This window comes from Pipistrellus kuhlii, unplaced genomic scaffold, assembly GCF_014108245.1.
Source record: "Pipistrellus kuhlii isolate mPipKuh1 unplaced genomic scaffold, mPipKuh1.p scaffold_m20_p_99, whole genome shotgun sequence".
In the NCBI taxonomy this organism is placed as follows: domain Eukaryota; kingdom Metazoa; phylum Chordata; class Mammalia; order Chiroptera; family Vespertilionidae; genus Pipistrellus; species Pipistrellus kuhlii.
In genome coordinates this window covers 130,001-156,910 of record NW_023425605.1, presented here as the reverse complement: position 1 = coordinate 156,910, position 26,910 = coordinate 130,001, and the positions used below count along the sequence as shown (strand labels likewise).

At 64.7% G+C, this 26,910-nt stretch overlaps 1 protein-coding gene across 6 annotated transcripts in view; it reads left to right on the top strand.

Moving 5' to 3' along the window:
- The window catches only part of TIAM1 (TIAM Rac1 associated GEF 1), a 130,312-nt gene that overhangs the window by 92,413 nt on the left and 10,989 nt on the right, over positions 1 to 26,910 (top strand). For 4 of the 6 annotated variants that reach the window (XM_036429070.2, XM_036429074.2, XM_045578373.1 and 1 more), the window contains 11 exons: positions 1,005 to 1,079; positions 2,017 to 2,187; positions 2,912 to 3,016; positions 3,288 to 3,369; positions 5,073 to 5,159; positions 7,118 to 7,342; positions 10,795 to 10,898; positions 18,130 to 18,279; positions 19,781 to 19,849; positions 23,753 to 23,878; positions 25,291 to 25,399. In XM_036429070.2, coding sequence (XP_036284963.1) covers positions 1,005 to 1,079; positions 2,017 to 2,187; positions 2,912 to 3,016; positions 3,288 to 3,369; positions 5,073 to 5,159; positions 7,118 to 7,342; positions 10,795 to 10,898; positions 18,130 to 18,279; positions 19,781 to 19,849; positions 23,753 to 23,878; positions 25,291 to 25,399 — 1,303 coding nt within the window. The remainder of the gene's footprint in view (positions 1 to 1,004; positions 1,080 to 2,016; positions 2,188 to 2,911; positions 3,017 to 3,287; positions 3,370 to 5,072; positions 5,160 to 7,117; positions 7,343 to 10,794; positions 10,899 to 18,129; positions 18,280 to 19,780; positions 19,850 to 23,752; positions 23,879 to 25,290; positions 25,400 to 26,910) is intronic. The other 2 variants (XM_036429072.2, XM_045578374.1) reach the window with 2 other exon arrangements.

The following is a 26,910-nucleotide window of genomic DNA, read 5'->3' as shown; positions in this document are numbered from 1 at the left end:
CCCTCTCCCTCCCGGTCCCCCTCCCTCCCGGTCCCCCTCCCTCCCGGTCCCCCTCCCTCCCGGTCCCCCTCCCTCCCGGTGCCCCTCCTCCCGGTCCCCCTCCCTCCCGGTGCCCCTCCCTCCCGGTGCCCCTCTCCCCGGTCCCCCTCCCTCCCGGTCCCCCTCCCTCCCGGTCCCCCTCCCTCCTGGTCCCCCTCCCGGTCCCCCTCCCTCCCGGTCCCACTCCCGGTCCCCCTTCCTCCCGGTCCCCATCCCTCCCGGTCCCCCTCCCTCCCGGTCCCCCTCCCCCCGGTCCCCCTCCCTCCCGGTCCCCCTCCCTCCCGGTGCCCCTCCCTCCCGGTGCCCCTCTCCCCGGTCCCCCTCCCTCCCGGTCCCCCTCCCCCCGGTCCCCCTCCCTCCCGGTGCCCCTCCCCTCAGTCCCCCCTCCTCCCGGTCCCCATCCCTCCCGGTCCCCATCCCTCCCGGTACCCCTCCCTCCCGGTCCCCCTCCCTCCCGGTCCCCCTCCCTCCCGGTGCCCCTCCCTCCCGGTCCCCCTCCCTCCCGGTCCCCCTCCCAGTTCCCCTCCCTCCCAGTCCCCCTCCCTCCCTGTCCCCCTCCCCCCGGTGCCCCCCCCCCCCGGTGCCCCTCCCCCCGGTCCCCCTCCCTCCCGGTGCCCCCTCCCTCCCGGTCTCTCTTCCTCCCGGTCCCCCTCCCTCCCGGTCTTCCCTCCCGGTCCCCCTCCCGGTCCCCCTCCCTCCCGGTGCCCCTTCCCCCGGTCCCCCTCCCTCCCGGTCCCTCTCCCTCCCGGTCTCCCTCCCTCCCGGTCCCCCTCCCCCCCGGTCCCCCTCCCTCCTGGTGCCCCCTCCCGGTCCCCCTCCCTCCCGGTCCCCCTCCCTCCCGGTCCCTCTCCCTCCCGGTCTTCCCTCCCGGTCCCCCTCCCGGTCCCCCTCCCTCCCGGTCCCCCTCCCCCCGGTGCCCCTCCCCCCCGGTCCCCCTCCTGCCCTCACCGCCATGTGTGCTGCAGGTGTTCAGCGAGGGGCCCGACGCCGCCAAGCAGGCTCTGGAGGAGGCGTTCGACGACGCCGTCCCCGATGGCAAGGTAACGGCGTCCGTCCCCCAGGCCCCGCCGGCGCCCCTTCCTGTGAGAGCGGCACATGCCTTCTTTAAAGGCGGCGCAGGCCCTGGAGCCCGCGTGTCGGGGTCAGCGTGGCCCCGGGAGGCCTCGGGGACGTCGGGGGGAGGCTCTGTCCGGTCTGGGTCGTGCTCTCGTGACCCCGTGTTCTGGGCGTCGGCGAGGAGTGCCCCTCCCCCACGGGGGCTCGTGCGGCCCCACTAGGTGCCAGGACCCTCCTGAGGAAGGTTCTTCTTAGACGCGCGTCCGGCTGGAGCGGGTTCGGGGGCTTTTGGGCCTCTGATTGGAGAGTAACAGCGTTGGCTGGTTTTAGACCCCGAGTGAGGCCGCCGCCGCTCGGTGGGGGTGCTCTGGTGAGGCCGCTGTGGCCTCGCGGGCGCCCGCCTCCCGTTCCCTGGGCTCCTCGCCTTCCAGCCCGTGGCCCTGAGCTCACGGGGCCCTGAGCTCGATCGGCCCTCCTGCGGGGGCTCTGGGCTGAGCCTGACATGGTTGATGGGAGGACCAGTGTCTGAGCTGAGCCAGTGGGTGGGTTAGGTTCCTTCCTCCCCTCCTCCCCTCCTCCCCTCCTCCCCTCGCTCCTTTCTTCCTCCCTCCCTTCCCTCCTCCCTCCTTCCCCTTCCTCCTTCCCTTCCCTCTTCCCTCCTTCCTTCCCTCCCTCTCTCCCTCCCTCCTCCTCCCCTTTTCTTCCCTTTCTCCTGGTTTCTTCTAAGTTTCCAGCCTCCCATTCCTTATGCCCGTCTGGGACAGACCAGGTGTGAGGTCTGGGGACCACCCCCCCAGCAGCGCTCCTTCCCCCCCAGGCACCCCTGCCCGCCCCCCAGCCGCCGCCGCTGGGCCCCTCTGGGGACTCGGAGGCCCTGTGCCCGGGGGCGGAGGTCTCGGCGGCTGACGGCTCCCGTTGCAGGTGGAGAAGGAGATGGCCCTGCCCAGCCCCCACCAGCAGAACCCCGACTGCGACATGTGGGCCCACCAGCACTTCCCGCCGTCCTGGTTCTGCCTGCCCGGCAGCCGGTCCGTGCTGACCGTCGTGCGGCCCGGAGACTGCGCCCGGGACACGCTGGAGGCCGTCTGCAAGGTGGCGATGCAGGCGGGGCTCCCTGGGACCCGGCGCTGGGCGGGCGGGGCTCCCGGTGTGCGGTGCGAGCTGCAGTGATCCCTCCCCTCGCGAGGCCCGGTCCCTTCCCAGCGGCTTCTGTGGGCTGTGTGAGCTGCTGGGTCAGGGTCACGGCAATGCGAACCCCTTTCTCAGACTCGGGGGAAGACGGAGGCCGGCCCTGGAGCTCGGGCAGAGTTTGTCGGGGGCGGTGTCTGACCCTCCTGGCCAGTCAGTCCCCGCGGCTGCTGGCAGGTGTGTGTGTGGGGGCACCTCCCTGCCACGGCCCCTGGGCCGGCGTCCGCCGGCCGCCAGCTCACAGTTCACGCCTTAGGCCCGAGGGCGGGCGTGTCCAGAGCGTCCACTGGCGGTGACCACAGGCTCCCAGCCGAGGATTCCCGTTCGCCAGGACCCCACGCGGTTTCCCGTCTCGTAGGAAGCAGATGGGGGGGGCACCCTGTCTCCTTCTGGCCCGGGTTTCTCGAGGACAGACCGGCGTGGCCCTCGCAGCTTCTAGCTCCAAGGCCAAGGCCGTGCTCGCTTCCCGCCCGCCCGCGCCTCCTGGGCTGTCTCCTGACGGGGAGCGCAGCCCGTGCTCCGTGAGCAGCCGGGGTCTGGGCTCAGCGGCCGCGTTTGGGCCGGTGAACGCCGTCACCCCGGGACCCGCCCCTCCTCCCCTGAGCGTCTCCTCCTCCTCCGCCCGCAGACGCACCAGCTGGACCCGGCCGCGCACTGCCTGCGGCTGCGGTTCCTCGTGGAGGACCGGCTGCAGGTGTACGAGCCGCAGCCCGAGGAGGAGCTGTACGAGCTGGTAGGCTGCCTGGCCCCGGGCGCTCCCCTCTGTGTGCCTGTTCCTGGGCCGCGGGCTGCGGGCGTGGATGTGCGCCTGGTGACCGTCCCCGTGGGGTGGGGGTCCCCTCGGAGAGCAGAGCTGAGAACCGGCCCCGGCTCCCTCTCTGCAGGGGGGCGCGTGTGGCTGGGGAGGGGAGGCAGCGACAGGTGCTGCCCGGCGGGAGGGGCTCGGTGAGAGGAGACCGAGCGGGAGGCTCCCACGCCTCACTAACGCTGCCCTGTCCTTCCAGCTGTTCCAGGAGGTGGAGATCTGCCCCAAGGCCGTGCGCAGCCTGCAGCTGGAGAAGTCGGACGCGGCCGGGGACAGCTACGGTGTGTGTGCGTCCGCGGTCCCCCCGGGAACGTGGCCTCGGTCACCGACGGGGAAAACGCCTGGGGCTGGGTCAGGCCACAGCCCGTCTGGGTCCTGGGCTCGGCCAGGCAGCCACACGGGGAGAAGGAGGAATCTCCGCCCTGGTCGGTGTGGTTCAGTGGATAGAACGTCCACCTGTGCACCTAGGGTCCCGGGTTCGATTCCGGTCAAGGGCATGCACCCGGGTTGCAGGCTCTTCCCCAGCCCCCCTGATTGGGGCCCGTGCAGGAGGCAGCCAGTCAGTGTGTCTCTTTCACATCGATGTTTCTCTCTGTCTTCTCTCTGTCTTCCCTCTCTCCCACTCCCTAAAATCAATGGGAAATGTCCTCACATGAGGATGTGAGGATTAAAACAAAACAAAACAAACAAAAAGGAGGAATCTCCGGTGTGGCCAGGGCTGCGCGTCCCCCTTCTCAGCCGTCACCCTCGGGGCGTGCTGTCCGCAGGACGTGGGTGTGTGGGGAGGGGATTGCTCTGTGTTATTTACCCATCGTGAGATTTCGTATTCGTCTCCCCAAACACGCAGTGCCCTCCCTCCCCACAGCCAGGCCAGAGGAACTTGCGGTGCTGGGTGGGGGTTCCCCGTCCACCCTCACACTCCCGCCTCACGGCGAGGCCCACTCACGGGACGTGGTCATGGCCACGGCGGGGGTTTGCCCCGGATCCGGCACAGGTTCTAGCACAGCGGTCGGCAAACTCCTCAGTCCACAGAGCCAACTATCAGCAGTTCAACGATTGAAATTCCTTTGGAGAGCCACATTTTTTAAACAACTTCTAATGCCACTTCTTCAAAAATAGATCCGCCCAGGCTGTGGTATTTTATGGAAGAGCCACACTCAAGGGGCCAAAGAGCCGCAGTTTGCCGACCACGGTTCTAGCAGATCAGAGACAGCACTCCCCACAGAGGTGCAGGCAGGTCCCTGTGTCAGGTCTGGCTCGTGGAAAAGTGGTTTTATGTGAGTGGGGCCTCTGAACCCCCACCCACGTGGAAACGAGCTGGAAGTCAGAAACTGCTGTGAGGATGGCGTCCAGAACAGGAGGACACGATGAGATCGTGCGCCCTGGCTGCTGTGGTCGGTGGGTGCACTGAGAGGCCCCGGTCCGATTCAGGTCCGGGCACAGGCCTGGCTTGCGGGCTAGATGTCCAGTGGGGGTGGGAGTGCAGGAGGCAGCAGACCGAAGCTTCTCTCACTCCCTTTCTCTCTCAAGTCAAGAAAAACTAGTTTTTTAAAAAATGAGGTTGGCCAAAACCTGTTTGGCTCAATGGATAGAGTGTCGGCTTGGGGACTGAATAGTCCCGTTTGATTCCGGTCAAGGGCATGTACCTTGGTTGCAGGCATATCCCCAGTAGGGGGTGTCAAGAGGCGGCTGATCGATGACTCTCTCTCATCGATGTTTCTAACTTTATCTCTCTCCATTCCTCTCTGTACAAAATCAATAAAATATATTTAAAAAAGAGGTCATCGGGACGCCCGCAGGCAGATCTCCCCTCTCCATCTGAGGGATTCTGACACCTCGTGGTCGGCCGTGGGCGGCCGTGGTCGCTGCGCGTGGGCACTGTTCCAGGACCTGTGAACAAAACAAACGCTGGTTGTGACTCGGCGGGCCTCTCCCGGCTGGCCCGCGTGTGCTCAGCGCCAGGTGACCCCGTCTCTGCCCCCAGGCTTCTCCCTCTCCTCCGTGGAGGAGGACGGTGTCCGGAGACTCTACGTGAGCAGCGTGAGGGACACCGGGCTGGCGGCCAAGCAAGGTGGGTCTGTGTGTCCTGGCGTCTGCCTGTCTGCCTGTCTGTCTGCCTGTCTGCCTGTCTGCCTGCCTGTCTGTCTGTCTGTCTCCCTGCCTGCATGTCTGCCTGTCTGCCTACCTGTCTGCCTGTCTGTCTGTCTGTCTCCCTGCCTGCATGTCTGCCTGTCTGCCTACCTGCCTGTCTGTCTCTCCTAATTCCCTCTGGTTGGTGGGTGAGGAAGATCTGCCCGAATTCTCCGTAGCGAGTGTGTGAGTGAGTGTGAGTGAGTGTGAGTGTGTGTGTGTGTGTGTGTGAGTGTGTGTGTGTGTGTGTGAGTGTGTGTGTGTGTGTGTGTGAGTGTGTGTGTGAGTGTGAGTGAGTGTGTGTGTGAGTGTGAGGATGAGTATGATTGTGTGTGTGTGAGTGTGAGAGTGTGTGTGTGTGTGTGTGTGTGTGTGAGTGTGTGTCATTGAAAACCCAGGGAACATGGGTGATACTCCACACACCAGTTGTGTTGGAAATGTCACAATCTCAGATTTATAAAGTATCGATATTTTATTGATTTCAGAGAGGAAGGGAGAGGGAGAGAGAGAGACGGCAACATCAGTGATGAGAGAGAATCATGGATCGGCTGCCTCCTGCACACCCCGCACTGGCAATGGAGCCCGCAACCCGGGCCTGTGCCCTGACCTGGAACCGAACCGTGACCTGGTTCATAGGTCGATGCTCAGCCACTGAGTGATGCCGACCGGGCACAGTCTTGGATTTTTCACCGGATTCTGGGCCTGTCTCCCTGGGCTGATGGGGAATTCGTGCTGATCCCACGTGTGTGTGTGTGTGTGTGTGTCCCGCTGTGGGGCGGAGTGGGGGCCCTGGGTCTTCCTGCAGCTGAACCTGAGGAGGGAGGCCCTCTGCTCCGGAACCTGGTCAGAGCCACCAGGGCTGCCCGACTGCGGGTCCCTCCGAGCAGGCGCTGTGGCCGCCGTGTGGGGAGCGGCCTCTGCAGGAGCAGAGCAGGGGCCTGTGCGCCCAGTTCCCCCCCGTGCCGCTGAGCGCCGTCCCCTCGTGGGGAGCCCCCCCCAGCCCTGTCCCCTCATGGGGAGCCCCCCCCAGCCCTGTCCCCTCGTGGGGAGCCCCCCCCCAGCCCTGTCACCTCGTGGGGAGCCCCCCCCCAGCCCCGTCCCCTCGTGGGGAGCCCCCCCCAAGCCCCGTCCCCTCATGGGGAGCCCCCCCCCAGCCCTGTCCCCTCGTGGGGAGCCCCCCCCCAGCCCTGTCCCCTCATGGGGAGCCCTCCCCAGCCCTGTCCCCTCGTGGGGAGCCCCCCCCAGCCCTGTCCCCTCTTGGGGAGCCCCCCCCCCAGCCCCGTCCCCTCGTGGGGAGCACCCTCACCAGGCCCTTCCCTCCCAGCTGACAGCCCTTCCTGCCCCCACCCTCCCGTTCTTCTGGAACATTCTCTCACTGACTGACGGGTGGACCTGCCCCTGGCCGTTCGCTTCCTGCTCCCCGAGGCCCCGGCTCCTTGGGCCCTGCTCGGGGAGTTCCCTCCCCGCGGCTCTCGGAGCAGCAGCCTTTCGGGGGACTTCCCTGGGGCATGACGTGGTCCCAGGAGCACAGACAGCAGAGACGAGCCTCTCCCGATGTGTCTGCAGCGAGCGCCCGCGAGGGCCAGGCAGCGGGATGGTCCTCCGCCCCCGAGCGTGGCCCCTGCCTCCGCACAGTGACCGAGCCTCTCTGTTCCCGAGTCACGTTTGTGGGGAGACGTTGGCGGAGTCAGTTCAGATGTGTGCTCAGGGCAGCGCAGGGCAGGGCGGGCAGACCACGCCTGGAGCCCCCGGCCCAGGCCCTGCACCTGCTCCCCTTCGGGGCACCGTCTGTGCGGCAGGACTTGGGGGTGTTTGGGTGCAGCCGCCTCCTGCTCCCCCCCCCCCCCCCCGGCTCTGCCGCTGCCTCCGTGTGACACGGAGCTTCCCGCCGCCTTGCAGGCCTGACGGTGGGGGATGAGGTTCTCGAGATCAGCAGCCGCGTGGCCGCCAGCCTGAGCTCGGCGGCCCTCAGGGACTTCCTCTCGCAGCCCAGCCTGGGCCTCCTGGTGCGGACGCGCCCCGAGCTGGAGGGGGGCGCCCTGCTGCTGGGGAGCCCGCCCCACCGTGCCGACAGCCCCGCCGAGCCCGGCCACAGCCTCTTCGCCTTCCTCGCCGGCAGCCCAGGTAAGGCCACTTGCGGAGCTGGGCGCCACGTCGGGCCCCGTGCTCCGTGCCTGGGGGACGGTGTGGGGTCCTGGGGGACGGTCTGCTGCACCCTGCCTGCCCCGTGGGGGCTCCTGAGAAGGACGAGTGGAGGAGGCCGCTGCTCGGGCTGCGGACAGAGACAGGGACACGGAATCCAGGAGTCATGGAGGTGCTGGGCTGAGCCTCCCCCTGCCGCCCACACTCCACTGTCCACGTCGCACTGACCACGTCCCACCCCAGCCACGTCCGCTCCTGAGCGACAGGACGCAGTGCCGAGTGGACGGGGCTCTGATCTCTGGTTGGTCCTTTTTATTCTTTTTTAAGTTTAAGAAATATATATTGTATTGATTTTTTTTTTTAACAGAGAGGAAGGGAGAGGGATAGAGTTAGAAACATGGGTCAGCTGCCTCCTGCACACCCCCCACTGGGGATGTGCCCATAATCAAGGTGCACGCCCTTGACCGGAGTTGAACCTGGGACCCTTCAGTCCGCAGGCCGACGCTCTACCCACTGAGCAGCACCGGCCAGGGCTGGTTGTCTTGTCTCTGGGGCTCTTCGCTGCAGAGTCCCCACGGGGTGAGCCCCCCACTCTGGATCCCTGGGCGCCCTGTTCCAGCACTGACCCCCCAGGTGTGTCTGCGTGCGGCCTGTCCCCCCGCTGGCCTGTCCTCTTCTAGGGGGTCCCCCAGTGAGAGGGTCCCCACCACCCAGGGCTGGAGTGGGGCTCCATCTTGTAGGCTGGGGTTTTGAATTTATTTTCTTTTAAAAACTCGGGTTAAGGAAAAAGTCTTCAGTTTCAAAGTCTGAGTGCAGGCAGCACCGCGGGCGGGAAGGACCTCTTGCTCAGGTTCAGGCTCTCGGGGAGGCTTTCGAAAACCGGGCACTTTTTACTGTTGACGGCCTTGACCCGTGAGGTCACTGTTGCACCCACAGTCCCATCTGACCTGTAGGATGTCACTCCCTGAGCCCTGCACCTTTAACTGTAGGGCTGGGACCACGCGCTGTTCCTTCCTGTGACCACCAGGTGGCAGGCGCGACCCGGAGCCTTGGGCTCAGACAGGTGCCTGGAATGAAATGACAATGAAGGACTGTTAGGCCCGTTCCTTCCAGGGTTTCCTGAGGTTGGGAGTCGGGCTGCAGGCAGAGTGGGCGCCTCTCCCCAGTTCCCTGCCTGACCCTCGGGGGCTCCTGGATGGGGACAGAGGTCGGCTGACCCACCTGTGGCCATCCGGCTGGGGCTTGTGTTTGTGGGAACCAGTCTGATGGGAACCAGTCCTGGGGCCCCTTCCCCATGACCCCGGCAGATGGAGGGGCTGTGAGGGGGCTCCTGTCTGTGAAGTGACAGACTGACCGGCCCTTTGAGGGCCGAGCTTACTGACCCCATGCTACTGCAACTCAGGGGTCCCAAGCTGTTCCTGTGAAGAGGACACTGTTATAGTGTATTTTATCTTTAAAAACTATGTATGTGCTTTGCAAATTTAAATTTTTACTAAAGTTTTAGAGTATATATATTTATTGACCTCAGAAAAGAAGAGAGAAGGAGAGAGAGAGATAGAAACACCAATGATAAGAGAGAATCATGCATGGATCGGCTGCCCCCTGCACCCTCCCTACTGGGAAACGAGCCCACAACGCAGGCCTGTGCCCTGAACCAGGAATCAAACCGTGGCCTCCTGGATCCTAGATTGATGCTCAACCACTGAACCACATGGGCTGGGCGCAGATTTCTTATTACATTTTTAAAAACAAAGAATGCATTTCAGTGTTGGAGCCTGTCTTAGGAATATGTCCGTGGCTGTGGACCCCAGGTGTTCCGTGCCAGAGCTGTAAAATGAGCTGCTGGCCTTCCTGTCCTCGTCCCGTCACCTCCTCCGGACAGGTGGCTCCGGTTCAGTGACCTGGCGGACTGGGCGCCCCCGTGCACCGGGCGTTCTGCCCGCACCCGCACTGCGTGTCCGCTTGTCTGTGACCGCTTCGTCCCGGACACTGTGCCCTGGTCCAGCCCCTTCGGACCGAGCCTGCCGGGCCGACCGGCCTCGGGCGTCCGGAGTGCAGACGCAGGGGGTTCTGATCCTGTGGCCGCACGTGGACCAGTCTGTCCGAAGTAGGTCTGCGGCTCAGGGCAGAGCGGCGGGGAGGTGGGCGTGGGGAGCGGCCGCCCGGTCTCCCTCTACCTGCTCGCTGCCGTTCCCGGTCTGTGACCGAGGGAGGTGGCAGGGCGGTGTGTGCGCAGGATGGGCAGCGGAGGAGCTCCGAGCCCAGGCAGAGCGCGAGGCCGGGCAGGAGGCAGCAGCGGGCCGGGCAGGAGGCAGCAGCGGGCAGGAGGCAGCAGCGGGCCGGGCAGGAGGCAGCAGTGGGCCGGGCAGGAGGCAGCAGTGGGCCGGGCAGGAGGCAGCAGCGGGCAGGAGGCAGCAGCGGGCCGGGCAGGAGGCAGCAGCGGGCCGGGCAGAGGCAGCAGCGGGCCGGGCAGGAGGCAGCGGGCCGGGCAGGAGGCAGCAGCGGGCCGGGCAGGAGGCAGCAGCGGGCCGGGCAGGAGGCAGCGGGGCGGGCAGGAGGCAGCAGCGGGCCGGGCAGGAGGCAGCAGTGGGCCGGGCAGGAGGCAGCAGCGGGCAGGAGGCAGCAGCGGGCCGGGCAGGAGGCAGCAGCGGGCCGGGCAGGAGGCAGCAGCGGGCCGGGCAGGAGGCAGCGGGGACGGGCAGGAGGCAGCAGCGGGCCGGGCAGGAGGCAGCAGCGGGCCGGGCAGGAGGCAGCGGCGGGCCGGGCAGGAGGCAGCAGCGGGCCGGGCAGGAGGCAGCGGGACGGGCAGGAGGCAGCAGCGGGCCGGGCAGGAGGCAGCAGCGGGCCGGGCAGGAGGCAGCGGGACGGGCAGGAGGCAGCAGCGGGCCGGGCAGGAGGCAGCAGCGGGCCGGGCAGGAGGCAGCAGCGGGCCGGGCAGGAGGCAGCAGCGGGCAGGAGGCAGCAGCGGGCAGGAGGCAGCAGCGGGCCGGGCAGGAGGCAGCAGCGGGCAGGAGGCAGCAGCGGGCAGGAGGCAGCAGCGGGCCGGGCAGGAGGCAGCGGGACGGGCAGGAGGCAGCAGCGGGCCGGGCAGGAGGCAGCAGCGGGCCGGGCGGGAGGCAGCAGCGGGCCTGGGCACGGGGTGCACCCGGGGGGTGACAGGCCGTGAAGACGAAGGGTGGGCCTGTGGTCCTTTCGTCCGGTGGACGTGCACCTTAGGCTCCTGCTGTGCAGGGTGAGCAGTGAGGACACGCTGTGCTGTTGAAGGATGACGGGAGCAGCACCAGCACAGACAGCAGCACCCATCCCGAGCCGAGGCGTGGGCTGGCCCTGGCGGGCGTGACGATGTGTTCTCTCCGGGATCGCACGCCTCCCTCACGGGCTGGCCTGCGGGGTCACTGTCGCGTCCCCCCACATCCGTTCTGCTTCGTCCTCAGGGCCCAGCCTGGGCGGGTCGCAGGGCAGCAGCACGGAGCCCTCCCCTGAGGAGGCCGAGGGGCTGGACCCCGAGTCCTCGGACGACACGGACCAGAGCAGCAAGGTGAGAGCTTTTCATTTTACCTCCCGCGTCCCGCCCCCCACGTCAGCTAGATGTGGCGGACGCCCGCCCTCCCCCCGGGCCCAGGAGTCCCCCGGAGGTGTCACTGGATAATGTTCAAACCCAGAGGCAGCCTCGCTGACAGGCCGTGGGCGGGAGGGCAGGCGCAGAGGTCACTGAGCCCACTGTGCACCCGCCTCGCCCCCTGTGGACGGGACGCGGCCTCTCGCCGTGCGGTGGGCCAGCTCCGTGTCTGACTCGTGGTTTCTGCCGTGGCTTCTGCACCTCGTGCTCAGCTTCGGTTAGAAGTGAGCCTCTTGCCCGGCCGCGTGGCTCAAGGGTGGGCGTTGACCTATGAACCAGGAGGTCAGGGTTCGATTCCCGGTCAGGGCACAGGCCCGGGTTGTGGGCCCCATCCCCAGTGTGGGGCGTGCAGGAGGCAGCCGGTCCATGGTTCTCTCTCATCATGGATGTTTCTTTTCCCCTCTCTGAAATCAATAAAAACGTATTTTAAAAAATAAAAATAAGAAAGGGTTGGTATTTCTAACATGCTGCTATTAGTCACTCATGCTAAAAATAACTAAATAAGTAATAAAGTAGTTTTAAGATTTATAAGTTTAATATTTTCAGACTGAGAGGCGTTCGTGGTTGACTGTTAATAAAACAGATGAATAGGATATGCATTTCACTTAAAGCTCCCTTCTCCTGGAAGAGCAAATAAGATTTTGTTGCCCTGGCCAGCTTGGCTCAGTGGATAGAGCGGCAGTTGCAGACTGAAGGGTCCCGGGTTCGATTCCGGCCAAGGGCACAGGCCTGGGTTGCAGGCTTGATCCCCAGTTGGGAGCGTGCAGGAGGCAGCCGATCCATGATTCTCTCTCAATATGGATGTTTCTATCTCTCTTTCTATAAAAACTTCTAAAAATCTATAATAATAAAAGCGTAATATGCTAATTAGACCGGACAGCCGAACATCCTTCCGGACGACCTTCCGGAGAAGCCAGGGCTGAGCTCCTTGCGTGAACGCCGTGCATTGGGCCTCAGTATTTTATGAAAAAGGAATTTGCTGCAGATTAAGCCCTGGCCCTTCCTTTACTTGTGCTTCTACTTGGGGAGGGCCAGTCGCTCTCTAGAGAAACAGCCATTTCCGTGTGAGAGGAGGCATTTTGAAGGTGTTTATGCCGTTATTTTGTTGTTGAGAAGAACCCGGCGAGCTCTGGCTTTCCAGCGTGGGTGCGAGCGCGTCTGCTTCCTGCCCGGCGCCTTCGCCGAGAGCCCGTTCTGACGTGGGCCTGAGCTCCCGTCGGCGCCCGTGCCTTCCCGGTGGGTCCTGGGGCCATTTCCGTTTAGATGCCGTGAGTCATGGGGCCGGGGAGCAGGAAGGAAGAGGCCCGTCTGTCTGTCTGACTCCGCGGCTCTGTGCAGGAGGTGCTGAGACGCGGACTCCGGCCGGAGGTGGGACCGCCGCTGTCCGGCTCCCTGCGGAGGCTCAGGTGTGCCTGGGGTGGGCGCCGTCTCAGGGCTGAGGCTCTGATGGGACCGTTCTTACTCCTTTCCCCCGGCCGGGCGCCGTGGATCCTCACTCCTCAGCTCGTGTTTATTCAGAGTTTGTCTTTATTTGGTTGTTTTGCCACCCAAGCTCCGTATCTAAAGTCGCCTTTTGTGAATGAAGCTTCTCGCTAGGACATTTGGAAGCAAAAGCTTTACACGGAGCCGAAGAGTTTTACTGTGTGTTACTAATAAGTAAGGAGCCGGCTTGTGTGGCCCCGTGGGGTGAGTGTTGGCTCATGGACGGAGAGGTCATGGTTCGATTCCCAGTCAGGACCCAGGCCTGGGTGGTGGGCTCGAACCCCAGTGTGGAGCGTGCAGGAGGCAGCCCATCCATGATTCTCTCATCATGGATGTTTCTCTCTCTCTCCCCTTCTCCCTTCCTCTCTATCTAAAATTCATTAAAGTATCTAAATAATAAAAGCGTAATATGCTAATCAGACTGGACGTCCTTCCAGACAGCCCTCTGGCTGACGCCCGGGTCCTGGTGCCAGAGGGAAGCCGGTCCGGGCGCCTGCAGCCAGGGAGGGAAGGCTGCTCTCGCACGAGCTTCGTGCATCAGGCCTCCAGCTAAGAAACAAATGGTAACCGAGATGAGTACTTGTATGTGGGGGCACTGTTCCCTGGTAGCTCAGCTCCTCCCCCCAGTGCCCGAAAATAAAGCTCACTTTATTTTCTTGAGAATAAAGTGAAAACTTTTGTGTATGAGGCTGCCCAATACACTATTCCTCTGCTTATAGAGGACAGTATTGGAACAGAGAGTTAAGCAACTTGCTGGAGCTCACACAGCTCTGAGGTGCCAAACCAGGCCTGGTGTGTTCCCTGCTTTTCCAAACTGCCCTCTGGCGGGATGGCTGTGGTCCGCAGGAAAAGCTGGGTTTCTGAGAGGGAAGGAACCGCTAACAGCGGGCTGAGAGCCCATTGTGACGAGGCTCAGTGAGTGCCCAACTCTCTTCCCGAGGCCTAAGCTTTCCAGGTCTTATTTTATGATTTAAACAGCGCGAGCACAGCTCACCTCTCTCGATTAGGCTTAAATAGTTGTTTGATGCGTCTCATATCAGTGTACAATTTTTCTTGAGAATAAAGCGAAAACTTTTGTGTATGAGGCTGCCCAAGTATGGAAGGGTGATCTTGAACGCAGCAGGTTGGGTGTAGAAATGAATAAATAATAGAAACCAATCCTGTATAATTAAAGGGTACTATGCAAATTGATCCTAACTATGAAATGACCAGGAATGACTGGTGGCTACGACACACTGACCACCAGGGGAGCTCTGCTCAGCCACAGCCGGGCTGATGGCTGAGAGCGCAGCAGTGGTGGCGGGAGCTCTCCCACCTCCTGGGGGCACTAAGGGTGTCTAACCGCGGCTTAGGCGGCTCCCGGGGGCAGTCTGACATCTCTGAGGGCTCCAGGCTGCCAGAGGGATGTCTGACTGCCCGCTTAGGCCTCATCCCCGGGGGAGTGGGCCTAAGCCAGCAGGTGGCCATCCCCCGAGGGGGCCCAGGCTGGGCTGAGGGGACCCCGCCCCCCGAGTGCCTGAATTTTTCGTGCACGGGGCCTCTAGTAAACCTATAAATGAAAACCATCGTTTTTAATCCTGGCTAACTATGTGACAGCTGTTGGTTTAATATTTTTTGCTGTTTTTTCCTAAATTAATTGTCTTAAGGGATATTGGGCAGGATAAAGAGAAGGTGTGCTGGAATTTCATGTTTTTAATTTTTTTTGACTTTATTGTGGTTATATTGGTCAACAAAATAACAGGCTTTAGCTGTACAATTCTTTCTTTATTTATTTTAAAAAATATTTTATTGATTTTGTACAGAGAGGAAGGGAGAGAGATAGTTAGAAACATCGATGAGAGAGAATCATCGATCAGCTGCCTCTTGCACACCCCCTACTGGGGATATGCCCGCAACCAAGGTACATGCCCTTGACCGGAATCGAACCGGGGACCCTTCAGTCCCCAAGCCGACGTTCTATCCATTGAGCCAAACCGGTTTCGGCTAGCTGTACAATTCTTTAATATGTCATCTGTATATTGTGTTACATACAGTAACATTACAAACTTAATTTATAAGATTTTATTCTTTATTTTATTTTTATTGTTGACATGATTACAGACGTCCCCCATCTGCCCCGCCTTGCCTACCTCTGAGAGTTACTGGGCAGGACAGAGAGAATGTGTTGGAATTTTATGTTTTCCATTTTTTTTAGAAATCACAGCTTTTGTTCCAGGCGGCCTCTTGGGGCTGAGCAGGCAGCTCTTTGTGAGCTGCCAGTGGGGCGGCTCCAGAGTGTCAGGTCCTGGGGGGGAGGTGGGAGTGGGGGTGGGGATGAGGGGGTGGGGATAAGGGGGTGGGGGTAAGGGGGTAGGGTGGGGGTGAGGGTAAGGGTAGAGGTGGGGTGGGGATTGGGGTGGGGTGGGGGGTGGGGGTAAGGGTAGGGGTGGGGTGGGGATTGGGGTGGGGTGGGGCGTGGGGGTAAGGGTAGGGGTGGGGTGGAGATGGGTGGTTCCTCCTCCCTCTGTGAGCGCCCCCTTCCCTCTGACGGGGTCCTGCCCCTGGAGGATGTGAGGAGCGGAGGCTGTGTCTGCAGGGTCCCCCTGCCCCCAGCGGTGATTTGGTTTCCGTTTAGCGAGCGGGCTGGGGAAATGGGACATTTCATTCTGGAAGCCCTCTGCTCTTTGATCCCATCCTGAAGCCTCAGGAAGGGCTTTGCTGACAATGGGGTTCGCAGGGAAATAGGAAAACAGGCTGTCAGCGCCTGTGGTGCTGCTCCTGCTGGGCGGTGGGCGGGGGGAGCGGAGGGGGCTGAGGGGGAGGGGAGAAGGGAGGGGGAGGGGGTCCTCCAGGTGGAGCTGTCCCTGCTGGGGGCGGGCGGGCGGGCGGGCGGGCGGTCAGCTGATCCAGGTCCACGCGGAGAGGAGAGGAGGGAGAAGAGCATCGGGAAGCGGCTCAGCTTTGCTCCAGGTTTGCCGCCCGGACCTCCCTCTGCACTTTGCGGGTGCGGGGTGCGGGGTGCAGGGTGCGAGCTGTGCCATCCAAGCATGACCTCCCGGTGACCCTGCCTGCTGGTCCCCTCCTGTGGGAAGCGCCGGGACGGGCGTCTCCATGGGCGCGGGGCGCGGGCGGGGCGCGGGGCGGGGAGCGGGCAGGGAGCGGGGAGCGCGGGCTGGGCTGGAGCGTTCAGGGAGCAGGGCCTGGGGCGCGGGCGCGGGGCTGAGCGGGCGGGTGGGGCTGCGGGTGTTGGGGGGGGAGGCGCCCGTCGGGGCTGCACCGGGGACTGTCCAGGGCGCTGTCCATCCGCCCCACCGCCCAGTGAGCACGGGGTTGGGGGGTGCTCCGCGGCTCCGTCCTTGCTTGGTGCCCGGGGCCTGGGTTCGAGGAGTGTGTGTGGGGTGTGGGGTGTGGGGAGGGGGGCGGGGGGCGGGGGCGCCAGCTCCCGGTGGAGGTGAATTTGGGACCCTCACCTGGAGCCTTTCTCTCTGAAGGGCAGGGATGGCTTTTTCTCTGGGCTGATTCCCTCCTCCAGCGGAGGGGCCGGGAGGGGCCGGTGCGGCTCCAGATGGAGGAGGAGGAGATGGAGGAGGAGGAGGAGGGGAAGCCCTGGGTCCGCGGTGCCAGGGTTTGGGGGGAGAGGGTCTGTGCCCCCACCTGGGCCGGGACAGGCTGGCCTCTGCGGGGAAGCGAGGGGTCAGGGTCAGCGGAGCCTCCCCGGCTGTGTCCGAGCTCGGACCCCCAGGAACGTCCGGTGGACACACGTCACCTGGTCCTCGTCCCTCCTTCGTCCGCCCGCCCAGCGGAGGCCCCGGCCCCGGGCGGGAGGGCGCGCAGGCTGGCGGCCTCGGAGATGCTGTGATTTGTGGGTCACCCCTGAGCTGTGGGGGGCACCCGGGGAGACTCAAAGGGCCCGTTTTAGATCTGAGCTCATGGGGGCGGTGGTGGCCTGTGGCCGCGTCCAGCCGGGCAGCGGGCAGTGAGCGGGCGGTCCCTTTGTGCGCCGTCTCATCGGGGACAGCGAGCTCCGGGGACATGGCGCCTCCTGCGCCCCACTTCCTCCCGCCCCCCGCTTCCTCCCGCGCCCCACTTCCTCCCGCGCCCCACTTCCTCCCGCGCCCCACTTCCTCCCGCGCCCCACTTCCTCCCGCCCCCCACTTCCTCCCGCGCCCCACTTCCTCCCGCGCCCCACTTCCTCCCGCGCCCCACTTCCTCCCGCCCCCCACTTCCTCCCGCGCCCCACTTCCTCCCGCGCCCCCACCTTCCTCCCGCCCCCACTTCCTCCCGCGCCCCCACTTCCTCCCGCGCCCCCACTTCCTCCCGCGCCCCACTTCCTCCCGCGCCCCACTTCCTCCCGCCCCCCCACTTCCTCCCGCGCCCCACTTCCTCCCGCGCCCACTTCCTCCCGCGCCCCACTTCCTCCGCGCCCCACTTCTCCCGCCCCACTTCCTCCCGCCGCCCCACTTCCTCCCGCGCCCCACTTCCTCCCGCCCCCCACTGCCTCCCGCGCCCCACTTCCTCCCGCCCCCCACTTCCTCCCGCCCCCCACTTCCTCCCGCGCCCCACTTCCTCCCGCGCCCCACTTCCTCCCGCCCCCCACTTCCTCCCGCGCCCCACTTCCTCCCGCGCCCCACTTCCTCCCGCCCCCCACTTCCTCCCTCCTCCCGCGCCCCCACTTCCTCCCGCGCCCCACTTCCTCCGCCCCACTTCCTCCCGCGCCCCACTTCCTCCCGCGCCCCACTTCCTCCCGCCCCCCCACTTCCTCCCGCGCCCCACTTCCTCCCGCCCCCCACTTCCTCCCGCGCCCCGCTTCCTCCCGCCCCGAGTTCTGCCCGTGTCCCTGCGGTGGTCTCCCTCCCCACAGGACAGCTCTGGACCCCGGAGAGCCGCCCGTTTCCAGGGACTGACCGCTCGTCCCTCTGCCCTCACTGCTGTGGCCCTACTGTGTGCCGTCCCCTCCTGGGACGTGGGCTGGGGGCGGAGGTGTGCAGAGGCCGCAGGGCAGCTTCCGTCCGGGTGGGGGTGGCCAGGACGCCAGGTGGCCTCAGTGCTGGGCGGGGACGGCCGTGCTGGCGTCTGCATCCGAGGTCATGGCCTTGGCTGGGCTCTGTGGGGAAGGCCGGATGGGGATGGAATCGGATGTCCTCTGGCCACAACTCAGTGTTACTGATTTCAGAGGGAGGGAGGGAGAGGGAGAGCGAAACATCGATGATGAGAGAGTCATTGACCACCTGCCTCCTGCACGCCCCACCCTGGGGATCGAGCCTGACACCTGGGCCTGTGCCCTGGCCGGGAATCGAACCCGGGACCTTTGGTGTCTGGGACGATGCTCCATCCCTGAGCCTCGCCGGCCGGGGCCCGGAGCGCTTTAAGACGCGTGGCTTGCGGGCGGCCCCAGAGGCTCTGGTTGGTCAGTCTGGAGGCAGCGCTGGGCGCGGGGAGGGTCACAGGGCTGGGAACCCAGTCTGACCCGTGGAGACGGGGGTCCCGGGTGTCACGGCCCTGGTGGGGGGGCCGTTTCCGCAGCCGGAGAAGCTGGAGTCTTAGCGGCCTGACGCCCTGACCGCCCACCGATCGCCCGGGCGGGCAGTGTGGGGGGGTGTGGGGGAGGGGACACGGGAGGGACAGAGGGCGGGCGGGCCGCTCTGCGTGCCCGGCCCTCACCCGCCTGCTCCCTGCCTGCGCTCTGGAGAGCACGGAACAGGGCGCGGTGTCCTGCCGCAGTCCGCGAGGCGACATGGACCCCGGCGGGCCGCAGCCAGCCGCGCGGCAGCTCACGGACGCCGACAAGCTGCGGAAGGTCATCTGCGAGCTGCTGGAGACGGAGCGCACCTACGTGAAGGTGGGTGCCCCCCCGGACCCCGTCCGCCGCTTCCCCCGCCGTGTCCACGGCTCACAGACCGAAAGCCGGGCCTGGCCGAGGAGCCCTCGGCCTCCCCACGGACCGCGCGCGGCCTTTATCCCAGGCGTGAAGGTTTCCTTTGAGGTTTAGGGGGCACAGCAGTCCTTACCGCTGTTCCCATGGAAACTACACAATCACCCTATGTAATGAAATCCTAATATGCAAATTGACAGAAGAGTGGAATGACTGGTTGCTATGATGCTCACTGACCACCAGGGGGAAGACTCAACGCAGGAGCTGGCCCTGGTGGTCAGTGCGCTCCCACAGGGACACGGCTCAGCCAGAAGCCGGGCTCACGGCTGGCGAGCTCAGCGGCAGTGACGGGGCCTCTCTGCCTCCGTGGCAGCACTGAGGACCCCTGGGGGATGTCTGACTGCCGGTGGGGGCGGCCTAAGTCGGCAGCCGGACATCCCCCAGGGGTCCCGGACTGCGAGAGGGCACAGGCCGGGCTGAGGGACCCCCGCCCCCTTCCCCCAGTGCATGAGTGCTGTGCACCGACCCCTATCAGTAAGTAAAATACACAAAGACCCTCTGTGCTGCGAGCACTCACAGCTGTAGCCGGCCTGTGTCCCTCCCTGTCCGCCCGGCTGGTGGTGAGGCACGTGCGGACCTTTGACCTTTGAGCCGTGAGCGCTGCTGAGCTGGTACGACAGTGGGATTCAGTTTTGGGAAAATGTATCTTCAGACGCTCACCTGAGTCTCAGGAAGGGCTCAGCTCCGTTCTCTGTTACTACTGGTTCTCAACGTTCAGTTCTCTTACCATATGTGTAATGACAGCATTTCCAGCAGTTCCTGTAACTGCGATAATTACATGTTCCTACACAGAATGCAGTTAGAGTTACTTACGCGTGACAACGGCATGATCTGTCTTCACGGATCTGTGTCTTTATTTCCTTGTTAATCCTCCTCCGAGGATATTTTCCCACTGGTTTTAGAGGGAGTGGGAGGGAGAGGGAGAGACAGAGAGAAACATGGATGTGAGAGAAGCACCATGATTGGTTACTTCCTGCCCAACCAGGGCCCAGGCCAGGGAGGAGCCTGCTGCCAAGGTACATGCCCTGGATTGGAATCGAACCCGGGACCCTTTGGTCTGCAGGCTGATGCTCTATCCACGAAGCCAAACTGGCCAGGGCTGTTTTAATCTTTAAGTCAAGGGTCAGCCAATTGCGGCATTGGGCCCAGACCAGCCCTCTGCCTGCTTTTACTAATAAAGTTTTATTAGAACACAGCCCGTTCACGTGTCACCCTTCCCTTTCCTGTTACAGCCGCCGCCCGGGCAGCTGGGGCGGGCCGGAGCCACGTGGCTGCAAAGCCGGACGCTCCTTTAATCAGCACCTTCGTGGCCTGAGCGCTGGACCAGGCGTCTGGGGCAGAACCGGGTTTCCCCTCTGGGATCTTTGTGGCCATTCAGACCCGTTAACGAGACCTTCTTCACCCTCAGGATCTCAACTGCCTCATGGAGCGATACCTGCGGCCCCTGCAGAAGGAGACCTTTCTCACCCAGGATGAGGTACGGGGGCCGCTCGGCTGGCGGGGAGGGCGCGAGCAGGGTCATGGATCTCAGACCCGTGACTGGCCGAAAGGTCAGGCCACTGCAGCGGGAGGAAGGTCAGGTCACTGCAGCGGGAGGAAGGTCAGGCCACTGCAGCGGGAGGAAGGTCACTGCAGCGGGAGGAAGGTCAGGCCACTGCACCGGAGGAAGGTCAGGTCACTGCACCGGAGGAAGGTCAGGTCACTGCACCGGAGGAAGGTCAGGTCACTGCAGCGGGAGGAAGGTCAGGTCACTGCACCGGAGGAAGGTCAGGTCACTGCACCGGAGGAAGGTCAGGTCACTGCACCGGAGGAAGGTCAGGTCACTGCAGCGGGAGGAAGGTCAGGTCACTGCAGCGGGAGGAAGGTCAGGCCACTGCAGCGGGAGGAAGGTCAGTCCACTGCACCTGGAGGAAGGTCAGGTCACTGCAGCAGGAGGAAGGTCAGGCCACTGCACCTGGAGGAAGGTCAGGTCACTGCAGCAGGAGGAAGGTCAGGCCACTGCAGCGGGAGGAAGGTCAGGTCACTGCACCGGAGGAAGGTCACTGCAGTGGGAGGAAGGTCAGGTCACTGCAGCGGGAGGAAGGTCAGGCCACTGCAGCGGGAGGAAGGTCAGGTCACTGCAGCGGGAGGAAGGTCAGACCCGGGAGGAAGGTCAGGCCACTGCACCGGAGGAAGGTCAGGTCACTGCAGCGGAGGAAGGTCAGGTCACTGCAGCGGGAGGAAGGTCAGGTCACTGCAGTGGGAGGAAGGTCAGGCCACTGCAGCGGGAGGAAGGTCAGGTCACTGCAGCGGGAGGAAGGTCAGGTCACTGCAGTGGGAGGAAGGTCACTGCACCGGGAGGAAGGTCAGGTCACTGCAGCGGGAGGAAGGTCAGGTCACTGCAGCGGGAGGAAGGTCAGGTCACTGCAGTGGGAGGAAGGTCACTGCACCGGGAGGAAGGTCAGGTCACTGCAGCGGGAGGAAGGTCAGGTCACTGCAGTGGGAGGAAGGTCAGGCCACTGCACCGGGAGGAAGGTCAGGTCACTGCAGTGGGAGGAAGGTCAGTCCACTGCACCGGAGGAAGGTCAGGTCACTGCACCGGGAGGAAGGTCAGGTCCGGGAGGAAGGTCAGGTCACTGCAGCGGGAGGAAGGTCAGGTCACTGCAGCGGGAGGAAGGTCAGTCCACTGCAGCGGGAGGAAGGTCAGGTCACTGCAGTGGGAGGAAGGTCAGGTCACTGCAGTGGGAGGAAGGTCAGGTCACTGCAGCGGGAGGAAGGTCACTGCAGCGGGAGGAAGGTCAGGTCACTGCACCGGGAGGAAGGTCAGGTCCGGGAGGAAGGTCAGGTCACTGCAGCGGGAGGAAGGTCAGGTCACTGCAGCGGGAGGAAGGTCAGTCCACTGCAGCGGGAGGAAGGTCAGGTCACTGCAGCGGGAGGAAGGTCAGGTCACTGCAGTGGGAGGAAGGTCAGGTCACTGCACTGAGAGGAAGGTCACTGCAGCGGGAGGAAGGTCAGTCCACTGCACTGAGAGGAAGGTCACTGCAGCGGGAGGAAGGTCAGTCCACTGCACCGGGAGGAAGGTCACTGCAGTGGGAGGAAGGTCAGGTCACTGCAGCGGGAGGAAGGTCAGGTCACTGCAGCGGGAAGAAGGTCAGGCCACTGCAGCGGGAGGAAGGTCAGGTCCGGGAGGAAGGTCAGGTCACTGCAGCGGGAGGAAGGTCAGGTCACTGCAGCGGGAGGAAGGTCAGTCCACTGCACTGAGAGGAAGGTCACTGCAGCGGGAGGAAGGTCAGTCCACTGCACCGGGAGGAAGGTCACTGCAGTGGGAGGAAGGTCAGGTCACTGCAGCAGGAGGAAGGTCAGGTCACTGCAGCGGGAGGAAGGTCAGGTCACTGCACCGGGAGGAAGGTCAGGTCACTGCAGCGGGAGGAAGGTCAGTCCACTGCACTGGGAGGAAGGTCACTGCAGCGGGAGGAAGGTCAGTCCACTGCACCGGGAGGAAGGTCACTGCAGTGGGAGGAAGGTCAGGTCACTGCAGCGGGAGGAAGGTCAGGTCACTGCAGCGGGAGGAAGGTCAGGTCACTGCACCGGGAGGAAGGTCACTGCAGCGGGAGGAAGGTCAGTCCACTGCACCGGGAGGAAGGTCACTGCAGCGGGAGGAAGGTCAGGTCACTGCAGCGGGAGGAAGGTCAGGTCACTGCAGCTGGAGGAAGGTCACTGCAGCGGGAGGAAGGTCAGTCCACTGCACCGGGAGGAAGGTCACTGCAGTGGGAGGAAGGTCAGGTCACTGCAGCGGGAGGAAGGTCAGGTCACTGCAGCGGGAGGAAGGTCAGGTCACTGCACTGGGAGGAAGGTCAGGTCACTGCACCGGAGGAAGGTCAGGCCACTGCAGCGGGAGGAAGGTCACTGCAGCGGGAGGAAGGTCAGGTCACTGCAGCGGGAGGAAGGTCAGGTCACTGCACTGGGAGGAGGTCAGGTCACTGCACCGGAGGAAGGTCAGGCCACTGCACCGGGAGGAAGGTCACTGCAGTGGGAGGAAGGTCAGGTCACTGCAGCGGGAGGAAGGTCAGGTCACTGCAGCGGGAGGAAGGTCAGGTCACTGCAGTAGGAGGAAGGTCAGGTCACTGCACCGGGAGGAAGGTCAGGCCACTGCAGCGGGAGGAAGGTCAGGCCACTGCACCGGGAGGAAGGTCACTGCAGTGGGTGGAAGGTCAGGTCACTGCAGTGGGAGGAAGGTCAGACCCGGGAGGAAGGTCAGGTCACTGCACCGGGAGGAAGGTCAGGCCACTGCAGCGGGAGGAAGGTCAGGCCACTGCAGCGGGAGGAAGGTCAGACCCGGGAGGAAGGTCAGGTCACTGCAGTGGGAGGAAGGTCAGGTCACTGCAGCGGGAGGAAGGTCAGGTCACTGCAGCGGGAGAAGGTCAGGTCACTGCAGTGGGAGGAAGGTCAGTCACTGCACCGGAGGAAGGTCACTGCAGCGGGAGGAAGGTCAGTCCACTGCACCGGGAGGAAGGTCACTGCAGTGGGAGGAAGGTCAGGTCACTGCAGTGGGAGGAAGGTCAGGTCACTGCAGCGGGAGGAAGGTCAGGCCACTGCAGCGGGAGGAAGGTCAGACCCGGGAGGAAGGTCAGGTCACTGCACCGGAGGAAGGTCAGGTCACTGCAGCGGGAGGAAGGTCAGGCCACTGCAGCGGGAGGAAGGTCAGGTCACTGCAGCGGGAGGAAGGTCAGGTCCGGGAGGAGGTCACGGTCACGCCCGGAGGAAGGCAGGTCACGTCACGCAGGTGGGAGGAAGTCAGGCCACTGCACCGGGAGGAAGGTCAGGTCACTGCAGTGGGAGGAAGGTCAGGCCACTGCAGCGGGAGGAAGGTCAGGTCACTGCAGCGGGAGGAAGGTCAGGCCACTGCAGCGGGAGGAAGGTCAGGTCACTGCAGTGGGAGGAAGGTCAGGCCACTGCAGCGGGAGGAAGGTCAGGCCACTGCACCGGGAGGAAGGTCAGGTCACTGCAGCGGGAGGAAGGTCAGGCCACTGCAGCGGGAGGAAGGTCAGGTCACTGCAGTAGGAGGAAGGTCAGGTCACTGCAGTGGGAGGAAGGTCAGGTCCGGGAGGAAGGTCAGGTCACTGCAGCGGGAGGAAGATCAGGTCCGGGAGGAAGGTCAGGCCACTGCAGCGGGAGGAAGGTCAGGTCACTGCACCGGAGGAAGGTCAGGTCACTGCAGTGGGAGGAAGGTCAGGCCACTGCAGCGGGAGGAAGGTCAGGCCACTGCAGCGGGAGGAAGGCCCGCCCTGGGGGACCACGGTCTCTGTCCCGAGGAGCCACAGCAGATGCTGACGTCGGAAGCCAGTCCTCTGAGCACCAACGAGGAAGACGCTCTCGGTTAAAAACGCCTTCTCTTTCCCAGCTTGACGTGCTCTTTGGGAATCTGACCGAGATGGTGGAGTTTCAAGTGGAATTCCTGAAAACTCTGGAAGATGGAGTGAGGCTCGTCCCAGATTTGGAAAAGCTCGAGAGGGTCGATCAGTTCAAGGTCAGTGGGTCCTCGGAGGGGAAAGCTGCCCAGGCCTCAGGCGGGGTAGGGGGGCAGGAGACGGGGGCAAGAAAGGGGGGGCGGGGCGGCCTGGGGAGGAGGAGGCGGGAAGCAGAAGGAGACCACGCCGGGCCTCACCTGCCCTTCACGTGGGTTCCTAAGCAGCCGGTCTGTCCCAATTCTTGCTATGTTCATTCGCTCCACCAGAAGCAGCCTTTATCGGCCTGCAGGAGCTGGTGAGGAGGCTCAGTCTGCCTTTTCCGAACGCCCCGGCTTCTCATTCACACCCCACACCCCACACCATACTTCACACCTCACACCGCACCCCACACCCCACACCCTCACCCACACCCCACACCCCACACCCACACTGCACACACCACACACCCACACCCCACACCCCCCACCCACACCCCACACCCACACCGCACCGGCCCTTCAGTCACCGGCTGCCCGGCCGAGTGGCTCGGGGATTGGCATCGACCCATGAACCACACTCGCTTCCATACCTGGTCAGGGCTCAGGCCCAGGTTGTGGGCTCGATCCCCAGTGTGGGGCGTGCAGGAGGCAGCCGATCGATGACTTTCTCATCGATGCTTCTCTCCCTCTTCCTTCCTCTCTGAAATAAATAGAAACACATTTTAAAAACACAAGTAACACTGGCCGAGAAAACCGGCATCCACATTATAATTACTGAAAAGGCCAAACCCAAAACCCGTCACCCAAGTGTGGAGCCCACGTGCTTAGGGGCCAGTTTCAGCAGCTGAGGGGGAGGCTGGACTGGGTGGTGGTGCTGAGGGGGAGGGGGTGGCGGTGCTGAGGGGGAGGGGGTGGTGGTGTTGAGGGGGACGGGGTGGTGCTGAGGGGAGGCTGGACGGGGTGGCGGTGCTGAGGGGGACGGGGTGGCGGTGCTGAGGGGGAGGGGTGGCGGTGCTGAGGGGGACGGGGTGGCGGTGCTGAGGGGGAGGGGGTGGCGGTGCTGAGGGGGATGGGGTGGCGGTGCTGAGGGGGAGGGGGTGGCGGTGCTGAGGGGGACGGGGTGGCGGTGCTGAGGGGGAGGCTGGACGGGGTGGCGGTGCTGAGGGGGACGGGGTGGCGGTGCTGAGGGGGACGGGGTGGCAGTGCTGAGGGGGACGGGGTGGCGGTGCTGAGGGGGAGGGGGTGGCGGTGCTGAGGGGGACGGGGTGGCGGTGCTGAGGGGGACGGGGTGGTGGTGCTGAGGGGAGGGGGTGGTGGTGCTGAGGGGGACGGGGTGGCGGTGCTGAGGGGGACGGGGTGGTGGTGCTGAGGGGGACGGGGTGGCGGTGCTGAGGGGGAGGGGGTGGCGGTGCTGAGGGGGACGGGGTGGCGGTGCTGAGGGGAGGCTGGACAGGGTGGCACGGGAACTGACCAGGCTTTTCTGTCAAATCCAGAAGGTGCTCTTCTCCCTCGGGGGCTCCTTCCTGTACTACGCCGACCGCTTCAAGCTGTACAGCGCCTTCTGCGCCAGCCACACCAAGGTGCCCAAGGTGCTGGTGAAAGGTAGGCGGGGGCGGGCGGGGGCGGGCGGGGGCGGCCGTGGCCTGGGCTGGGGGGTGGGGAGCACTTGGGCCAGAGCGGAGGGTCCCGGAGGGGGACGGGGTGGCGGTGCTGAGGGGGACGAGGCTGAGGAAGGACCGGTGGGGCCGGGCTCACCGGGGTCCGGGTCCGATGACGAGCGTCCGTCTGAGCTGTTTGGTCCGGAACTGAGGGGTCTCGGCCGTTATGAGGAAAAGACCGGCTTAGAGACCCCCCATTCCCATTGGCCGCCTCCTCCCTCCCTGCCTCTCCGAGGCCGCGCTGTGGCCTGTCCGTCCGTCCGTCTGCACCGTGGCCAGCTCCTGTGTGCACAGACGGGGGCTTTCACAGCGGCACCCCCATGGCCCGGGGGTCCCCAAAGGCAGTTTGCTGCGCCTGCACCAGACCCCTCCCGTCCCCCTCCCCGTCCCCTTGGTGCCAGAGAAGAGGCCAGGGAAGCGCTTCCTTGTCAACACTTAGGACGAGAGGTTGGATTTCAGGGCATCTCAGATACCAGCCGTGTCCTCCCCCCTCCCTCATGCCTCCGTCCCACCCCTCCCTTACCCCTCCCCATCACCCCTCCCCCGTACCTCCCCCTTCCCCACAGCTCCCTCACCACTCCTCCCCCAACACTCCCCCCCCCGCACACCTCCCCACCACACCCCTCCCCCCACACCTCCTCCCCCCCCCGCACACCTCCCCACCACAGCCCCTCCCCCCGCACCTCCCACCACACACCTCCCCACCACACCCCCTCCCCCCGCACCTCCCCCTCCCCCCGCACCTCCTCCCCCCCCCGCACACCTCCCCAACCCCCCCCACACCTCCTCCCCCCCCGCACACCTCCCCACCACAACCCCCCTCCCCCCGCACCTCCTCCCCCCCCGCACACCTCCCCACCACACCCCCCTCCCCCCACACCTCCTCCCCCCCCGCACACCTCCCCACCACACCCCCCTCCCCCGCACCTCCTCCCCCCCCGCACACCTCCCAACCCCCCCCCGCACCTCCTCCCCCCCCGCACACCTCCCCACCCACACCCTCCCCCTGCACCTCCCCCTCCCCCGCACACCTCCCACCATACCCCCCTCCCCCCGCACCTCCCCCCCCCGCACCTCCCCACCACAACCCACTCCCCCGCACCTCCCCTCCCCCCCACCACCTCCCCACCACACCCCCTCCCCCTGCACCTCCCCCCCGCACACCTCCCCACCACACCCCCTCCCCCGCACCTCCCCCCCCACACACCTCCCCACCACACCCCCTCCCCCGCACCTCCCCCCCCCCGCACACCTCCCCACCACACCCCCTCCCCCTGCACCTCCTCCCCCCCCGCACACCTCCCCACCACACCCCCCTCCCCCCGCACCTCCTCCCACCCCTCACGTGGCTGCACATGAGCAGCTGCTGGTGTGTACATGGTTTACACGTGTTGTGCTTTAACACCTGTCACGGGACATGTTGGCACCAGGCGGGTCTGGATCAGACAGCCTGCA